We start from the raw sequence: 19,294 nt of genomic DNA, 5'->3' as shown, positions 1-19,294 counted from the left end.
ATCAGTTACGCCATATTTCATTTTGGGGGAAAAATCATCAACAAGAAGAATGTTATAATAATAGGAAAAGAGAATACATATATGAGTAAAATGCAACAATTGAAAGTAATAGCACTAACGGGAACAAAAATATATTCTCACATTAAGTCACGTGCTTACAACACAAGCTTTGAAAGAAAACTGCTAATTGTTTTAATTATAGAAATACAGGAAAGACATCACAAATGTAGGCATTCTATAGAAAGTATCACCCTAATGAGAAACAGAAAAATTTGCACACTACTGAAAAGCATTTTCTTCAATAATTATGTCAGTAATTACTGAGGTGAGATGGACCGTCACCGATATTTCGCCTCTCTCCTTGGATACGTACACCAAGATATATGTCTCTAATCACATTCATTTCCTTTACAACATCTCCCATCTTCATTCGTTCTCTTGGTGATTCGGCAGAACACACAACTCCAATCCTCAATATAGACATCAAACACTCATGAAATCGACTTATCTTATCTCTGCCATTTCTAGCACTAGTTGTAGCTCTTTCTTCCTCATCTTCTAAAAGTAGTAGTAGGTTAACAATCTCTATCAATTGTTCAAGCAAAGCCATCTCAGCAAATTTGTGAAGGGTTAGGCCATCCTTAAACATGTCATCTGTAGGGCTCTTTCCCGTGAATATCTCCAATAAAAGAATCCCAAATCTATACACATCTCCTTCCACAGACACGTGACCACCTGTCCCATATTCTGCAATTTCACACATCTCTTATACTTTTGTTATGAATAATTAAGGAAGACCTTATTTTGAAAAAGAAAAGGGATAAATTTTCCTCGAGACAACTGAATGTTCTCTTCATATTTAAAAACCTTGGTAGCATGGAGAGAGCCAGAGAATGCACAAACTATGGACTAAAAAGAACTGATTTACCCTAATCAAACAAAAGCCAATATTTATTGCCCATCAATTATTAGATGGCCAAGGTTTCATGACACTAAAGTGCAATTTAATTCCATTGGTTTGACCAAGAATTAAGTTCATCAAGGGGGGACCAAGCATATTGAGATTTGTCATCATTTCATTAAAGAAATCCCAGCTAAAGTAAAAATGGATACAAAGCATTGCGACACTAAAGAAAAATTCAAGAAATTTCGTTACATGATGGCAGTACAGCCAGCCAAACAACTTCAATTAAGGGGGAATGTTACAACACGTAATTCAAATGTGTAGATCCCACCCCGGGTTATTCATTATCTTTTGTCTTTTAGAAGGTATTTGGTTTTGGATGTGTTGAAGGCTGCTAGATTATCAATATTCTTTTTAGTTTGCTTTGTTTTGCTTTTTTCTTCTTCTTAAAAACCAGCAAAGATGTGGGTTGATCACAATGAAATAAAAAGGTGAGAGAAGAAACACTGAGGCCATGTCTGGCAGCCATGATATATTTTTTTTCATGATAAATTATTTCTCCAAGTGGTAAGAGAGGGGTAGGATACGTGGGTGGGAGAAGGAGACTCGAGAGGGAACGATGAGTTGAGGGTTAGAGTGGGAGGGAACGATGAGTTGAGGGTTAGAGGGGGCTGAAAAATCAGGAAAAAGTCGATCAAATTTTGAGTGGAGTTTTGTTTCCTGGTTTTTCAGGCTTTTCTTGCTTTCTGCCCACTCAGTCCCTCTCATGTCTATTCCACTCCCACTGTCCCTCACCATTGGATAAGCTAATATTCCAGGAAAAGTTATTTGTGCCCTCTTAACAATTACCCAAAATTTTGTGATTTTGTGTAAAGAAATTTTAATCAAGGTGATGTTTGGTAATTTTCGTAATATGTTCTCAAATTTTTTTTTGAAAGATAACAGCAACTTTATTCCAATTATCGAAGATTACAGGAGGGGACACGTGGTCCCCATAAGTAAAACGATAACAAGCTAGGGTATAACACCCCCCAAAACCGAATATGTTCTTAATTTTTATTTCAAAATTTCTCAATTATTTTAACAGAGATTTTATATGGTGCCCGAATGTGAAGTCGAATGTAGGCAGTGTAGACAGTACTGCCCTTGATATTTGATCCAACAGCAACCCACTTTTTAAGAGGTGTTGGGTCAAATATTAAGGGTAGTCCTTTTGTCGTAAGGCTTACACTCAACTTCACGCTCGGGCACCATATAATCTCATTTTAACAATACCAAAGACTTTATTTTATTTTTTGAAATGGCAATAACAAAGACTTTATTGATTCTTTGAAAACTATCTGACCGGATTTTTCTCGAAACCAATCTTTGTAAGTATTTGGAATACTTACAGATACTTAAAAATTTGAGTCCAATAACCAGTATTGGACTCGGAATAATCTCAAAATCCAAAACATTTTGGAATATTTTCCATTTTAAAGTGTGAAATATTTCACACTCATCTGAAAGTAAAAGGCATGAAAAAAAAATCTGGTAAATCTGTTACCTGGAGCGATGTAACCAATAGTTCCCTTTAACCCAATCGTGTTGCTTTGATTATTGGAGGCGTTATGAACGATCCTTGACTGGAACCTGGCTAACCCAAAATCACCCACGTGGGCATTCATGTCTTCATCAAGAAGAATGTTGCTTGGCTTTAGATCACAGTGAGAGATTGGCATATGGTAATGATGGTGAAGATAATCCAACGCAGAAGCCACGTCAATTGCTATGTTTAGTCTCTTAATGAAGTTTAAACTGTTCAGTTGATGTTGTCGATTCATGTTTAGATGCAACCACTTCTCTAGACTTCCATTCGGCATGAACTCAAACACCAGTGCTTTGAAATCATTACCACTAAAGTCCATACTTGAGCAAGAAGTTATGATCTTGACAAGATTTCGATGCCGAATGTTTCTCAATGCTTCGCATTCAGCCATGAAACTCTTGGAGGCTCTACGTAATTGAAGGTTGCGGACCTTCACAGCAATAACATTCTCATCAGGCCCAAGAATTCCCTTATACACCGATCCATAAGTTCCTGTACCTATTAGATTGGCCGGAGAGAACCCATCTGTTGCTTTAAATAGCTCTGGGAAAGAAACCTTTAAAAGCTGGCCCTCCATTGTAGATGTGTGAGATGGTTTCTTCCTTGAATTTCTTATCCAATAAAGAGCGGCAATGACACACAACAAGAAAATCAAACATAAGGTTGAACTTATTACTCTAGAAACAGCAGATTTTCTTTGTTTCCTCTTAGCTGGGATAGGGCATGCAGGTAAATGTAATTCTGGGATACCACCACAAAGATTGTCATTTCCGATCACTAAAATAGCACTTGCATTTCTAAAAATACCTTGTTTTGGTACTTCACCTTCGAGATTATTGAAAGACAAGTTAAGATATTTTAAGAACTGAAACGTCTCTAGGTATTTTGGAATCTTCCCTGAGAAGTTATTAATTGAAAGGTCATGAGCATCAATAGCTGTCAAAGAACTGAAAAGAGAAGGAATAGTTCCTTCAAAGATGTTCCCTTGCATATAAAGGCTTACCAGACTGCAACAGTTTCCAAGAGTAGTCGGAATTTCCCCCGACAGATTGTTCATTGAAACATACAGGCACCCTAAATTTTCCAAGTTATCCACTTCCCTTGCATATAATGGGAGGGATCCACTCAAGGAATTTTGATTCAAGTCGAGTTTTAGTGATAGGGAGGAAATTTTGAAAATTTGTTTTGGTATTGTTCCATGAAGGTTACTTTGATCAAGTCTCAACGCTTGAAGATTTTGACAATTTCCAAGTGTTGAAGGTATGCTTCCTTGCAGGTTATTTCTTTGTAACGAGTGTGTTTAATTGTGTAATATTGCCGATGGAGGATGGGATTTGTCCTGACAATCTATTTGAGCCCAAGTATAATTGTTGCAATCTCATAAGCTTCCCAATTGAAGTCGGAATTATACCTGTCGTGAAGTTGACTTCCAAACCAAAACTCTGTAAGTTAAAAAGATTCCTAATTTGACTCGGTATGCTTCCAACAATTTGGTTTTGTCCTGTTGCGAGGAAACTCAGCTCAGTGGAGAGATTGACTATGGATCTGGGCAATACTCCTCCAAAACCATTTATGCTTGCATCCAATGTTCTCAGATGACTGCAATTGGTCAAAGAGGTGATAAAGCCCAAGTCATCTTCTTTTCCAGCTCCCAGTTGATTACCCCATATATTAAGTAGTTCCAAATTCTTTAGGTTTCCAGGATTTACAGGCACCGATCCGATCAAGTAGTTAGCATCTAAATCAAGACTGTTAAGCTGTGAAGCATTGGATAATGACACCGGAATGCGTCCCCCAAATAGATTTTGTCCTAGATATAAACCTTGGATGTTGGGAACAAAGACACCCATGTCAGGGGGAAGGGTCCCATATAATAGGTTATCCGTTAACTCAATTATCTCATTAGACGAGAGGTTATAAAGAGAGGGAGGAACCATACCTGATAGATTATTTGTATAAAGAATTAAGTATTTCAAGCTCTCGATTTGGGTGATGGTATCAGGGATGCTTCCCTCTAGATGATTTCTATTTAGAGAAAGAAGGGTGTGAGATGAAATGTTCCCCAAAGAAGGTGGGATTTGCCCTGTAATATCATTGACATTCAAATTCAACCAGAAGAGCTTCGGCAGAGTGCTAAGCTCTTCAGGAATCTTCCCTGTCAGTTTGTTGTAGTTAAAATCGATGGCTAGAAGGTCCATACATCGAGTGAGATTGGCTAGAAGGTCCATACATCGAGGGAATTATAGCTCATATTAAGATGCTGCAATCTGAATATACGGCCGATTTCTTGGGGTATTTGACCGTTGAAGTTGTTTTCTTGGAGGTGTATTTCCCTAAGAAAGGTGAGGCAAACCCCCTCTACTCGTCAGGCCCAAGACCCTTCTCTTACTACATCCCCAACCAAGGCCCAAACCCCTTCACAAAATTCAAACGGCAGCCCCATTGCCCCCAGTGAAATTAAGCCTTCTTCTTCTGGACCTGGTACCCAACCTCAGCCATTTAACCCTCTTCCCAGACCAAACAGCTCCCAACCCCCAGCCCCCATCACGGATAATCATGATGTCTCTGGTGGATTGCCAGTCCCAGCCGATTCGAGGTCTGAGAAGGAACAAAGTGAACCTTGTCATAGTAAGGAGGAGGCAATTAGGCCTGAAACAGAGTACTCCTTCAAAGAAGAGTCGGAAATGAAAGCTGATGAAGAACACCCCCATGTGAAGAAAAAAGAAACCCTCCATCAAAGGAAAACTAAATCTTCTAAGGTTCAGAAGCTGAGGAAGAGCCAGAGACCAAGGTATTTTAGCTAGAAGATGAAAGACGCCTTGGATCATTAGTGGCTTAATCATGAGGACCGGCTCTAGATTTCACATGTTTTCTCTGTTCTCTTTCTTGTTTTGTTATCAAGGGTATTATTATCTTTGTTGTTTCCCCCTCCCTTAGTCATTGTTCTCAGGATTGGGGAGTGGTCTTGTTTCTTTCATTGTAATGTCTTTCTTTTATTAATACACTGGTAGGGGTCCGCCTATCCCCAGCTTACCGATAAAAAAAAAAGAAAAAAAGAAAAAAAAGAAGGGTGAGGTTCGAAATGGCGGGAGATATAGAACCCTCCAATTCCTGCCCACTAAGGTTCAATCTGGTGACCCTTTGATGCCGGCGTCCGCATTTGACTCCTTTCCACTTGCAGAAATGAAGAGTATGGTTCCATGAACTCAAGGCTCCAAGAGGATCGCTTCTTATCCTGCCCTTGAAGTCGAACAAAGCCATTCGATCAGTTTCATTTCCTAGTAAGGAGGCAGTACTGCAAAAGATGAGATTTGCAGACGGAATAAATGAGCAAACCATGCAAAGAATCATAGCGCGTGGCTCCATTTGGCTTGGAGTTCTTTTTTTTTTTTTTTTGATGCCATAGGGTATCCCCACCCCACTTCGTGGGGCGGGACTAGTCCCTAGGGATGCACGCAGGCACTCGGTAGACCACGCGCATCAGTTGAACAAGGGGGGATTCGAACGCTTGTCACTGGGGAGCATACCCATGACTTTACGCCAAAGAGCCACACCCTCCCGAGTTCTTTTGCCAAGTAAATACACGAATTTCTTACTCTCAATTTTGTTCCATCTCACTCTTCCTTTAATCATACATATATATATGGAAAGAAAGCGCGTGCATTTCCTCCTCGATCATTCCTATCCCAACGGCACAAGAACCAGTAGTCCTTGCTTTCTCTTGACTTTAGTTGTCGCGTGAGTAGAGGCAGGGACTGTTTTTCCATCTGCAGGTCTTGTTCAATGAAAGTCAGTCCCCACAACGTAGAAAAGTCCTGCTTAAGTAGAATTAAACAAGATTTCACTTTACTGTGATTCTCTAAAAGCGGAAAGTCAAACGATTCTATCGAGGTAATCTTCTAACCTCGACTATATTGGAAAAAGGAATCCATGGAAAACAGGATTCACGGGTCTAGCAAGGTTGCAATTGTCTTTGAAAACATAAAAAACGATGAAGATTTTCTCATTTTCCGTGGAAAAAATAGAAGAAAACTTACCCCCACATCCCAAAGTTCATCAAATGGGACTCAGCTTAAAATGCATGGGTTTAAAACGGGATCCCGTTTTAGAAGTGTTTTCCATAAGAGGAGTGCTAGACTGAGGGAGCCCTTGAAGGGCTCCCCCATTGGCTGCACGTCACTCTAAAAGGTTATTATAGTTCTCCAAAAGCTCTTTGAAGCCAATTAAAAAGAGAAGACAAGCTGAGTTTGTGCAATTTTCAGAACATGGTTGTGCCAATATCAATGGCCTTCTTTTACGGAGTAAAATGAATTTTTTGAGTACAATCCAAGGACTCCTTTGAATGAATGTTTTGAGATGAATTTATCAGTGGAGATGTGGATCCAATGGAGATGCCCTTTCATCCCCTTTTTGCAAGGGTGCCCCTCAGTTTAGCATTCCTCATGTTTTAAAACTTGGAATTTATCAATTTTGGAAAACCCATTTTCCATGGAAAAAGTTCCAGATAAATTTCACCCTGCATCCAAAAGTTCATAAAATAGCCCCCCATTTTGAGGCTCACTGTAATTCATGCAATTGGGACTATGCAGATTGGTGGGACTCTTAGTTTTAATGTACTGGAAGATATTAATTGGGCGGCATTAAGCCAGGCGACTTGACTTCAAGATATAGAGTGAAAGGTTTGCCAAGCGAAAAGTTTATCAGTTGACTTGACTTCATTGACCTCATCATGACTTCTTGTGCAAGAAGAGGACCGCCATTGCATGATCATGTCACCTAATGTGTTTGGACTGAAGGGTGCAACTTGGGTCGAGTCGGGTTGAGCTTTTACTAAAAGATGAATAGGAATCAACCTGAACCCGACCCGATTTCAAGGTAAAAGCTCAACCTGAATTCCAAAAAATCGACCCAAGTTGCACCCCTAGTTTGGCAGGATTTGCAAGGCAATTTCGCGAAAAGCCATTTCACGGCTGACATTTGCATGAGAGAACTGCCAGACAAGCCTGCTTTTTAATTAGAAGATTTTGTCTTTCATCTAAGGTGGAAGTTTTCTCATGCAAAAGTCAGCCGTGAAATGGCTTTAGGCAAGATTGCATAACAAATCTCATGTTTTTGTTTCATTTTGGGCTTGTTGTCCATGGGATTGGCTACCCCACTAGTAAACCCTGCCCAATGGGGTTGTTCTCAATACCAGTGGAGGATAGCAAGCTATTCAAGAATAAAATAAACCCCAGCTTTCTGTCCCCATGGAGAACAATCCTTTATGTTATATAACATGGCTCACTCGAGCCTTAGATAGATTTGATTGTCTATCCCTTGGCATCGGTTTAATGCCATAGAAAAAATATAAATTCTTATCCTTTTGTCATATCTTATTCATATTTTTGGAGACTTGGAGCTTCTATTTTGAATAGATTCATTCATTGATAGACTCACCTATAGCATGTGAATGTGATATTGGAAGAGAATGACTTCAATGGTTTTCTTTTGAGAATTCTATGTATAAATCTGTTTTGAGTGGCCGAAATTGAGACAATGGCATCATCAGAGCTACTAGTAGAATGATCTTTTCCGGTGGGTGGGTCATTGTAAATAGGTGGTCTGGGGATGGGCTTGCAATTGTTTGATCACGGTGACCAGTTCTTCATGTTGCTGTGCTTGAGTAAGACGTCATTCGTTGAGTTGTTGCTGGTGGAGCTTGAATTGCTCGTCGATTTTGGATTGTGCGCGAGTATTATCAGCCATTGTAACTGATAGAGGACTCAATGAAAGTGCCAATGATACACCTCAAGAACTGAGAGGGAGAGTTCCAGCAAGTTGCAGAGAAAAATGGGAAGAGAAGAGGGAGAAGAGGAAGAAGAAGACGAGAGAAAAGGAAGAAAAGAGATATTTCATTCGTTGATTCTTTTTGGTAGTGCTGACCCTATAAAAAAGGAATAAGTCACCATCAGTTTGGTAGCGCATGGGGATCAATACTAGCATTATTACTAACTGGTGCAGAACAGTTATAAACAAACAACAGAAATCTGAAATATTATTGCTGGCATTGATTCAAATAAAAAGGGATTTGGAATACAGATATTGATGTCCTATTGTAGGACAGTTGTAATACTTTCAAGGTCTACTGTGGCCAGGTCATTTCAGGGCAAGCATCATTTAGCATAAAGAGGATGAGCTTCAAGAGAATGATTCAGAGTTATTGTAGAGTGGAACCATAAAGAGGATGAGCTTCAAGAGATTTATACGGATGGAAAAAGATGTTGATGCTAAGGAGATACCCAATCAAGAATTTGATTGCTATGGAGATATGGCATCCCCTATCGCTTCCTTCAATCTTCGTGCTAGGAATTTAGCTAAGATTTTATAAAGGCTATGCACTAGGCTAATAGGTTGGAAGTCCTTGATTTCAATGGCTCCTTTTTTGGGTATTAATGTAATAAAGGCCAAGTTTGTTTTCTTTCCCCATTTTCTCCCCTCATAGAAGTCCTTAAAGACCATTACTATTTCATCCTTAATTTATTCCAATAACTTTTGGTAAAATACCATCGAAAAATATCTAGGTCGAGAGCCATATCTCTCTTAATGCTAAACACCTCTTGACGTATCTCACTTTCATCAAATTCTTTTTCTAATCATTCCTTCTCTTTGGCTTGCATCACTTTGGGCTCCAATGCTTCTCTTCAGCATATGGTGTTTTGAAATAATGCGTAATGGCCACCTTAATTTCCTCTTTTTCTTCCAACATGAGCCCCCCATTGTTGGATGCAATCAATTGCATTAATCCCTCTTGCATTTCCCATTCTACGACGGAATGCCCTGTTTTTATCTCTGTCTTTGAGCCATATCAATGTTCGTCTCCAGGTAATACCTCTAGTGGAGAAACAGAGTAGAAGATAGTATTAACAAGGCTCCGACATCGCACCAAAGTATCCTGGGGCATTCAAAAGAAATCAGGGATTTGGTAAAAGTAATTCGTCCCAAAATTACTCACAGGAGGCGACCTGCAAACGAAAAGGCAGATGCTTTGGGTAAAGAAGGAGTCTTTATTGAGTCGATGGCTTTAGTCACACCATCTGTGGTGCGAGAGGGGCTGTAGTATGTTCAATGTATTTCCTGTCACCATGATGTACTATGAATATTACTCCGGGGGACATCTTGCCCCTATGGATGTATTATCATAGGACAAGTGGATCCTCATGAGATTCTCCTTCTGTAAGATCAACACCCACAAAAATCAACCGTTTAGATTCTTTTGATGGCCTTCGAAAGTGGCCTTATTTGCTCAGCCCCTGTTTGTTTTGGGTTTTAAAACTCAATTGAGTTCAAAACTGATTATTGGACTCAAAATAAAAAGGGCCTTAAGGTTATTTTATAATTTAATTATGGTGGAGCAACTGGAATATTCTACAATTTGGTTATCTAAGGCCCTGTTTCTTTTTTGATTTTGAGAACCGATAGTTGAGTCCAAAACTGATTATTGGACTTAAATTTACATTTAATTGAGAATCACAGTCGGTTCTCAAAATCCAAAGGCACTGATTGGTTTAGATTTTGAGAACCGATTGTTGAGTCCAAAGTTGATTACTGGACTCAAATTTACATTTAATTGTGCGTCCAACTGTCAACTTATGGAGTCACAATCGGTTCTCAAAATCGAAAGGCCCAGTTTGGTTTAGATTTTGGGAAGCAATTGTGAGTCCAAAACTGATTATTGGACAAGTCCAATAATCAGTTTTGGACTCAACAATCGGTTCTCAAAACTCATTATCAAAACATGGGAGTGTCGGATTACATTTCCAAGGTATAGATTATAAGTAAGTCATTTTAAAGGGAAACTGATATTTCCACCCTTTCCGGGCTTCTATTCCCTTGTTTGTGTCTTGCGGAAAATGTCTTCACTTTCTCACGCGTTTCCTTGTCATTTTTACAAAAAAACAAACAAACAGAGATGCAAATGCTCTGAAAAGGATGTAGATATCATTTCCCTAATCATAAATTTAGAAGATAATAGTAAAGACAAGCATTTTAGACAAGTTGTGTTGGCTTTAGCATAAACTACATAGATTTATTAACATAAATACATTACAGTTGGAGGTGGCTAAAGTATTCATTTAAGAAATTAAACCAAGGAGATCCCATGTGTCAAAAGAGTAAGCCAATTGAAGTAGAGTATGGCCGTCCTGAAGTACTACTTGGAAACTATGAATGAAGAAAGAAAGAGACCCTTTCAACGGATTGGACGGCAAAATATCCGGTCTTGTATTTCATTAGCATTCTCACATGAATATGAGAAAAGTACTTACTCCCTCTAATCTCTATATATATGGAAATCTAGCCATGCATGTTTCATAACTCGACATACTTCAAGTATTCAGCTATTTAGCTCTTTCTTGTTTTCTATTAGTAGAGACTTTTAAAGGTAGGGTTTTAGGATGGCCACCCCAATTTTCCAATTAGTTCTCCTTGCTCTCATTTTCTCTATTGCTTTACCCTCTCATGCAAGTACTTTGCAAGACTTTTGTGTGGCCAACCCCACCACCCAAGGTACTAATTCTCTCTCTCTCTCTCTCTCTCTCTCTCTCTCTCTCTCTCTCTCTCTCTCTCTCTCTCTCTCAAGTTTTCTAAAAGTGAGAAATTTGAAAATGAACAAGAGAAAGAAACTCTGTTTTATTTATTTTCTCAAAACCCTTCATTGCTAAGGAGTATCTCTCCCCTCCAGATATGCTTTGTCTATTCCCTTTTTGGTCTTTTCCTTTTTTGTTTCTCATTTTTTCTGGGCTACCCCTTGTAGTGTAAAAAGAGTAGTCATTGATACCGAGGAAGAAGTGGGGGAGAATTTGTCACTTCCCTTTTCCTTTTTGTATCACATTTTCCTTTTTGCCACTTTTGGTTGTTGATAACATTCATTAAGTTCAAGCAAAATAGATGTTTTTCAAATTCTCCTCTTTGATGAAATTTTAATTGTAGATAGTGCTAAATCCTGAAGAAAAAAATATTCATAAATCAGACCCTTCTCCTCCCATTTCTCCAACCACTGGGTCAGACCATGTGTAGCCTATGGCTCGAAAATCACACAAATTTGACAATCCAAACCTTTTGGTCAATGAACTTCTTATTCCAAATACTAGTCATTGCTACCTACTACTACTCTACATAATATTACCATGGAAACCCATTCCCTCATTTGATTTGTAATCTGTTTGCAGGGCTAATGAATGGTGATGCCTGCAAGGATCTCAAGCTTGTTGAAGCAAACGATTTCTTCTTCACGGGGCTTCACCTAGCGGGCAACACATCAAACCCACTCGGATCCAAAGTCACCCCAGTCTTTGTGGACCAGTTACCAGGACTCAACACCCTTGGCATCTCTGTGGCCCGGCTAGACTATGCACCAAGGGGTCTCAACCCTCCCCACACCCACCCTCGGGCCTCCGAGATCTTCACCGTCATAGAGGGTACCTTCTACGTCGGCTTCGTAACCTCGAACCCTGAAAATCGCCTAGTTTCAAAGATGCTTTACAAGGGTGATGTCTTTGTCTTCCCTCAAGGTCTCATCCACTTCGAATACAATATGGGACCATACAACGCCATTGCTATGGCCGCTTTGAGTAGTGAGAACCCTGGTGTCATTGTCATGGCTAGTGCTCTCTTTGGATCGAAACCGCCCATCTCTGGTGATGTTCTTGCTAAGGCCTTCCAAGTGGACAACAAAGTAGTCCAGGGTCTCCAGTATAAGTTCTATTGAGGTATGCAACAATATATAAGAGGAGAAAGGCAGAGGTTAAAGACATGAAGAAAACCTTCTGTCTAATGACTGGAGCATTTGTTATATTAGTTCCTTTTGCAGTGCAAGAGTCTAAATGATTTGTCATTGTGTGATTTGGAATGTGGTGTGATTGTGTTTGATCGTTGTGCGATTTCATTTTTTCTTTATGAACTTTGTGTCTCGCAGTTGTTTGTTACTCCTTGTTATTCATTATTAATTGAATTTTAAGAGTTGTGTTTGACAATCAACATCTCATCGTTTGATATTTTGGAGTGTTACTCTCTCTCTCTCTCTCTCTCTCTCTCTCTCTGGTTAAAGATATATTAGGCTTATTATTCACCAAAGTAGACTATAAAAAAAACATTGTTATGCTTTTTTAACCAGCAGGCAAAAGCTGGTACAAATCCCAAGAAAGCTCTCTGCAGCCAATTTGTAAAACTATGAGATTCCTTCCGTTTTGAAAACATGGTCGGTCATCATATAAGTTCTCAAACTATTGAAGTAAAAATGATTAAATAACACCACCTCCAACAGCTTAAGCTTTTGTAATAATTAGTTGTTTTCACATGGTATCATCAGGGCATGTCTTGGGTTCTAATAAAGGGTCTGTGATCGTTAGAATTGAAGAGATGTAAAGCTTATGATATGTTTAATGTTCAATGTTGCCTGAGAAAACAATTTTAGATGGCATGTTTTCAATGCAAAAAGTTGATTTTCCAATGCAATGGTCATTGGATTTAGGTAGAAATTAGACTAAGAGGACCCCTACACCTGTGTTTGGTGAGATGCATGTCTATTAAGTTTGTTTGTCATGTGACCTAAGACTCGTTTATTACGTTCCAATTTTACTGCTGACACGTTTTCTTTCCTTTATTACGTTCCAATTTTAGTTTCTTTTATTACGTTCTATTAATTTTTTTCGATTCTGATGATTTCTGTGCTTGTTCATCTATTGTAATGTTTTACTATTGCATATGTTTCTGTTTCTTCTTCTTTTGTTAGCTGTGGTTGGAAGTTGTGAGTTGGAAATATTTTATTCGAGGAAAATAATGAAAAAATAAATAGGGCAATGATAAATCGCACCCCCAGTAGGATTATTCGCACCCCTGCTAACGTGATTTGACATTAAAAAGCGTTCAAAAGTCTGCCTCAATTTACATCAAAAGGGGTGCGAATCATCCTACAGGGGGTGCGAATTTATCATTGCCCAATAAATAGTAGTAACAGTCATATGAAATGGTGACATAACAATGAGAGGTAAGTGGTGTAGGATGTGATAAAGTAACAACCATAATTGAAAGTTTTCTCTCTTCTAGGAGTAAAAAAATAGGACAAGTGATCTTTGAAAACAGAACATTTAGCCTTAATATGGGTTAATTTGAATTTTATGTTGATGTTCATATGTACTCCATTCATTTCATCTTTTCTTCAACATGAATATCAAAGGATTTGTTTCTTTCTATTTTATGTTTATTGTCAAAGCATTTTATTTTTCTTTTGTCTTCTGTCTTCTTTTTAATTTCTTGAGATTGTTAAGACTATCATGAGCAGTAAATAAATTGACTTTTACAAAAATCTAGAACAAGTAGAATCTCATCAAGTGTATCACAATCCAAAAATATGTTAAATTTAAATGGATGCCTCGGCTCCTAAGGCACTACCTCATATTATTCATTCTCATTTAGCATCAGGCATATTCGTTCTTTTTATATTATGTAAGGCTCAGGCGTGTTCTTAAATTACGGAATTTTGATAGAAAACTAATTAGTTCGAGAAAAAAGACTAAATAACTAACATCATGCCATGAACTAAAGGGCTCGGAGGTCATGCCTAACATGAAGCTGAATAGTGTAGTGTCTGATGCAAGCGCTCATCCTGATGCCAGCAATCCCGTGATGGTGTTCACATAATGATGTCCTTGATAATGATCTACACGTGCCAGTATATGTACCATTTTAAGCCGTTTTTGGCATTTTTTTAATGTTTTTATATCATTCATGTGTGATATTCGAGAAATGTTTACCTAGATCCATTTGTGTAGGTTTATTCTGTCTGTTTTATAATTTGTTCTTTTTTACTCATATTTTTACTATTGAACATATTAGTTCTTGTGCATTTTATGTTAGTGTTTTGCCCATAGTTTCAAAACTCCTTTGCCCATTTTATGTTAGTGTTTTGGCCCGAGTCTGTATTTTTCCCAACAAAGTCAATCAAAACTCCTTTGACTCTCCCGAGTTATGACCGCGTCAAGTGAGTACTCAGCCACATTGACCGAGTACTTGGCGGCGCTGCGCCGAGTTGACTAGGGTTTACTTTGGCCGCATTTGGCCATCATACGCGTCTTAAAACACTGGTTTTGCTTGCTTTTATTGTTTATTTGATCATTTCTTTAGTTTAAATACTTGTTTTACAATGTTTGTTAAAAGTAGCAACAAAAAAAACCTTAACAAACAGGAAAACATCCGGGAAACAGATATTCTTGGCAGTATACTCAACTCAACTCAACTAAGCCTTTGTCCCAAACTAGTTGAGGTCAGCATGCTTGGCAGTGTAATACCAAGATTTAAAAAATAATGTTAAAATTATCCGGTAATAGTTTATATTTGAAGTAAATATGCAAAATATTATAAAAAATAAAATACTCACCAAAAGGTGGCTGATAATTGCTATAGATCTGACTGATACACACTATTGATACGGCCGATACATATCGTTTTTTACTTCTGCCGATATGTTGATAGCTTATTCTTATCAATGGTAGGCTTGTATGTTTTACTCCAGCAAACTCTTTTTTCCATCTCCTGCTGTTATCATTTCTTTGTTTTTCCGGTTTGGAAGAGGACCCCATCCGAGATTCTCATATAGTGATGGGAGGCCACACAACCTTTTGTAAAGTGCCGGACAAAACAATAGTTCATCGTAGAAGTTGAGGAGTATGATTAACCATCCCGGGTTTTCATTTTTTTTCCTTTCATACATAATGGTCACAGACACAGGATATCTCCAATGTGAATAAAGTAGGCAACTAGCGCAGCTTGTAGTAAATGACATATCCACTATTGAAGATTGTGAAGATGCCAAGTCCCTTTGTTTCGTTGTAATGATGGGCCGTATATGATTGTGATTTTGTTTCAAAGGGGACTATGGTCACCCACAAAAATTTTGTCATATATGCAATACGTTGTGAGCTGCACTATGTTGCCCAGCATTATAGCTTCATTGCATGGTCTTGTAATGAGGTGATAATTGATGCGAAGAAACATGATGACTAACACATTGCCACTGATTCTCTACAGCCTATCTCTCTTACGATTCTATGAAAATACATAGGTCATTTAACCCAAAATTGTCAATGGAAGGATGACGTTTGAAGAAAGAATTTTTTTTTTATGAATTTTAAATAATTTTTGTTTAATTTTAGAAAGTCCATGTTTTAGGATAAGATGGGGTTGTTTGAAAGTTGTAGAGTTTTTATTTTGAATTGAGTAGGTTAAAGTTGAAGTAGGAATTCCCCCATGGAAAACGTGATGGAACCTCGTTTTCCCTTAGAGGCCCTATCCTGCAATGTGATCATTACATCAGCACACATCCCCCTCTGTGGTTGTGCCCTCTCCTGCCACAGACCTTACTCTAGGATTAGGGGACGGTGTTGAAGGTAGGGTTGCAACTCGGGTCGGGTTGAGGCCAACCCTAACCCTACCCGAGATAGCATTCGCTCAACCCTAACCCAACCCAACCCGAGCCTCGGGTTGAGGATGGTCAACCCTAACCCAACCCGCCTCCAAAGCGGGTCGGTTGAGTCGGGTTGGGTTCGGGTTCATCTAGCGCCAAATAGAAAAATACAAGAAAAAATAGCATAATCCTGGTAGATCATGTGAAAATTGTAGGACGAAGATCGGGTTCAGGTCGGTTCAGGTTGCCAAGGCCTCAACCCTAACCCAACACAAACAACATCCACCCCTTCACAACCTTATCAAATTTGAGCTGTATGATGTATTTCGTCAAAGCCCCACAACTCTAAAGACTCATCTAATAATCTTGTGTGTTAACCGTAATCTATTCCCAATGCTTCCTTGCAACTGTCCTATTGTGTGCAAGTTCTGTACACCATAAAGGCCTGTATGTTTGACCTCTTTGGTCTTTGCGTACATCATGGGCTTCACTTGCAATTGGATCTCTCTCTCGATATCCAGTCTCTCAAGATCTCCCTGTTTAATACTTGACTACTTGTGGTAATTATTCTTTTGAAGGTTGTGGCTGGTTTCAAGTTCTTCAAACCCTTCATTATCTGCATGTTCTTGGCTTCTTGCAAATGGTGGATAAGAAGATTTCACCGATTTCACTGATATCGATGCATCTTTAAGATCAATTTTCTGCTTAGAATCTCCTTGCCAAGGAGTCGACTACCTCATTAGCTGCCTTTAATTCGTGATTGTAGGACACATCTTTAAGATCAATTATCTCACGAAGAATGTGGATTAATCTCTGGGTCTCTACTCTTGAAACATAGGAAACCATATTAGATCCACGCTGACCATTAACTTATGGGAAAGACTTCCCGAAAGATCTTAAGTCCCTATCAAAAGAGCTCTAGCCTCGGATTCTCAATATCATTGAACTGCTAATGGAACTGAGAATATCTTCCCGTTATCTCCTTTAATTTATTTTGTAACTACTACCTATCCCATCTAGCTAAGTTTCCAATTGACATCCCATCAAAAGTAAAATATACTATATCCGTTAGTGGTTAGGGCTGCAACTCGAGCCGGGTTTTACCCGACCCGCATCGACCCGACCCGAAAATAGCTTGGCCGGGTTGGGTTCAGGTTTCATGGGTTTCGGGTCGAGCCGGGTTGAGCATTCAAAAGCCCGCATGAATCTCGGGTCGAGCCGGGTTTGAAGGGGCCCGACCCGATCCAAGTTACATAAGTTATAGTATGTACATTTTTTTTCTATTGTTAGTTAAAAGTTAAAAGTGAAAACCCACGCACCCACTGTTATTGTATGTGAGTGTAATTTCTGCTTCTATGAGTTGAGTTGATTCAAGTGTTTGATTCAGTATTGTTTGATTGTAATTACAACATTGTTTGATTATAGCCTTGTTTGATTCAGGTGTAATGTGAGTGTAATTACATCATTGTTTGATTCAAGTGTAATGTGAGTGTAATTTCTGCTTCTATGAGTTGAGTTGCCTTGCCAAACAAGAATATTCCTTAAAAAATTGCGTCAACGTGAAAAAACCCGACCCGACCCGACCCGAGATTTATCATGGGTAGGGCCGGGTTTGGGAATCGTGGGTTTTCCGAAAAAAAACCCAACCCGACCCGACCTGAGATATTTCTCGAGTAGGGTTGGGTTCTCCAAAACCTAACCCGCCCGACCCGAGTTGCAGCCCTATTAGTGGTGTAACCCATCCTGCTACTATTTTATTAATTTATTTTTGTAAAATCTAAGTGAGAAAATTTGTGGTACATTTTTGAAAAAATGACAATCCTTACCTTATCATACGAGTATAAGATTGTCATTTTTTTATTGGTGATTTTTTATTTATTGTCTTGAGTTGCCCACTTCTCCTATTTATGACTAAAAACAAAAAGTGAAACAGTAACCATGTAATCAATTGGAAAGGTGGGATGCTTCCAGTAAGACCATTAGCACCAAGAGCCAAAAGAATGACCTAGACAAATAGCTAAGCTCGACAGGTACAAGATTGCTATTAGCTAAACCGATGACTCTAAGGTGGAAGCAGGAGGTAAGATTAGCTGGAATTTCCCCTTCCAATGAATTCCATCTCAGATTGAGATGTTGAAGTTGGAAAAAAGGACCGATATCTTTGCAGATTCCTCAATGGAAGCTCTGTTGTTTCGGAAATTGATCATCTCAAGGAAGGTGAGATTTGCTATAAGGGAGAAGTGGAACTTTCCAAGCTCTTCGAAGTCCAGTTCAAAGAAGAAGAAAAAAAAGCCAAGCTCTTCAAAGTTGGGTCTAAAACCATGACCCTTCTGTGCCGGAGACTGCACGGTGTTCTTTGGCACGGGCAGAAATGAAGAGTATCTTCAGTTATGAGGTCTAGGTGCCAAGAGTGTCATCAGTTATTTGATTCTTGGAGGCAAGCAAAGTGAATTGATCAATTTAAATAAGTAATCATTTGTCATCCTAATGTGTCAAAGAAACTCGATTTTGGCTTGATCTCACCAATCAATTTAACGTAAAATCATTGACATAATAGGTTTTGACAATATTGATTAAAACAAACCCACCGAGGCGTTGGCTCTTCGGCATAAAGTCATGGGTTTGCTCCCTGTTGACGAGTGTTCGAATCTCGCCCCCAACTTACCTGAGACACGTGGTGAGTGGGTCGTTGCGTGTATCCGTAGGGACTAGTCCTACTCCCGAAGGGGGTGGGGACATCCTACGTCATAAAAAATAATAATAATAATAAAAAAATTTGATTAAAACAATTCCAATCAATTAATTGTATAGTCAATTTAAAAATTATTCACTCAATTAATGCTATAGTCAACCATGTCATGATAAAGAAGCTCCCACTATTCTAAAGAATGACCCGATGATCTAAATCTAGTGTGTATGATTAGTGCACAACTTAGTTGGATGTGATTTGTTTTCTATGTGATCCAACTATCTTGTTGTGTAATCCGAGGGCTCTAGTCTAATTCAATAGTATACACTCAATCTTGATAAAGATCACATTTTCATACAAATGTACTGAATTAGAATGAGACATGTACTTGAAATCAAGACCGTTGATCTTTTAGAACATAATGAGACAGCCCACATGGCCTTTGTCCCATCCTAAGAGACATCTCATTCTTAAGATAATGGTCTACAAAAATCAACTGTTTCACTTTTCTTGTGGTGCCCTAAATAAGGATTGGTCTCAAGGTCGAAGGATTTTTAGGACCGTAACAGGATCACCCAATCAATTGTGTTCTCAATGTTGTTTTGCCACACATGTATTTAGTTCCGATAAATGGACCAATCATGTACAAGCAAGGCAGTTATAATAACTATCTTC

General features: G+C 38.8%; 2 protein-coding genes across 2 annotated transcripts in view; one reads left to right on the top strand and one right to left on the bottom strand.

Annotated features, from left to right (window-relative positions):
• Window positions 1-256: 256 nt before the first annotated feature.
• Window positions 257-19,294, bottom strand: part of LOC143850020 (putative receptor-like protein kinase At3g47110) — a 29,903-nt gene continuing 10,865 nt past the window's right edge. Inside the window, exons 3-5 of the mRNA XM_077359355.1 lie at window positions 3,904-4,707; window positions 2,451-3,428; window positions 257-747 (exon numbers count right to left, since the gene is read on the bottom strand). Coding sequence (XP_077215470.1) covers window positions 311-747; window positions 2,451-3,428; window positions 3,904-4,707 — 2,219 coding nt within the window. The 3' untranslated portion in view covers window positions 257-310. The remainder of the gene's footprint in view (window positions 748-2,450; window positions 3,429-3,903; window positions 4,708-19,294) is intronic.
• On the top strand, window positions 11,200-12,476 carry LOC143851507 (putative germin-like protein 2-2). The gene has a single exon (XM_077360965.1). It carries the CDS (start codon window positions 11,704-11,706, stop codon window positions 12,235-12,237), a length of 534 nt encoding a protein of 177 aa, XP_077217080.1. The 5' UTR covers window positions 11,200-11,703; the 3' UTR covers window positions 12,238-12,476.

The sequence above is a fragment of the Tasmannia lanceolata genome, unplaced genomic scaffold (assembly GCF_043159265.1).
Source record: "Tasmannia lanceolata isolate RefF3 unplaced genomic scaffold, GAP_Taslan_0.1 ptg000018l, whole genome shotgun sequence".
NCBI classification, from domain to species: domain Eukaryota; kingdom Viridiplantae; phylum Streptophyta; class Magnoliopsida; order Canellales; family Winteraceae; genus Tasmannia; species Tasmannia lanceolata.
The sequence above is the reverse complement of the archived record's forward strand: the minus strand, read 5'-3'. Positions and strand labels throughout refer to the sequence as shown.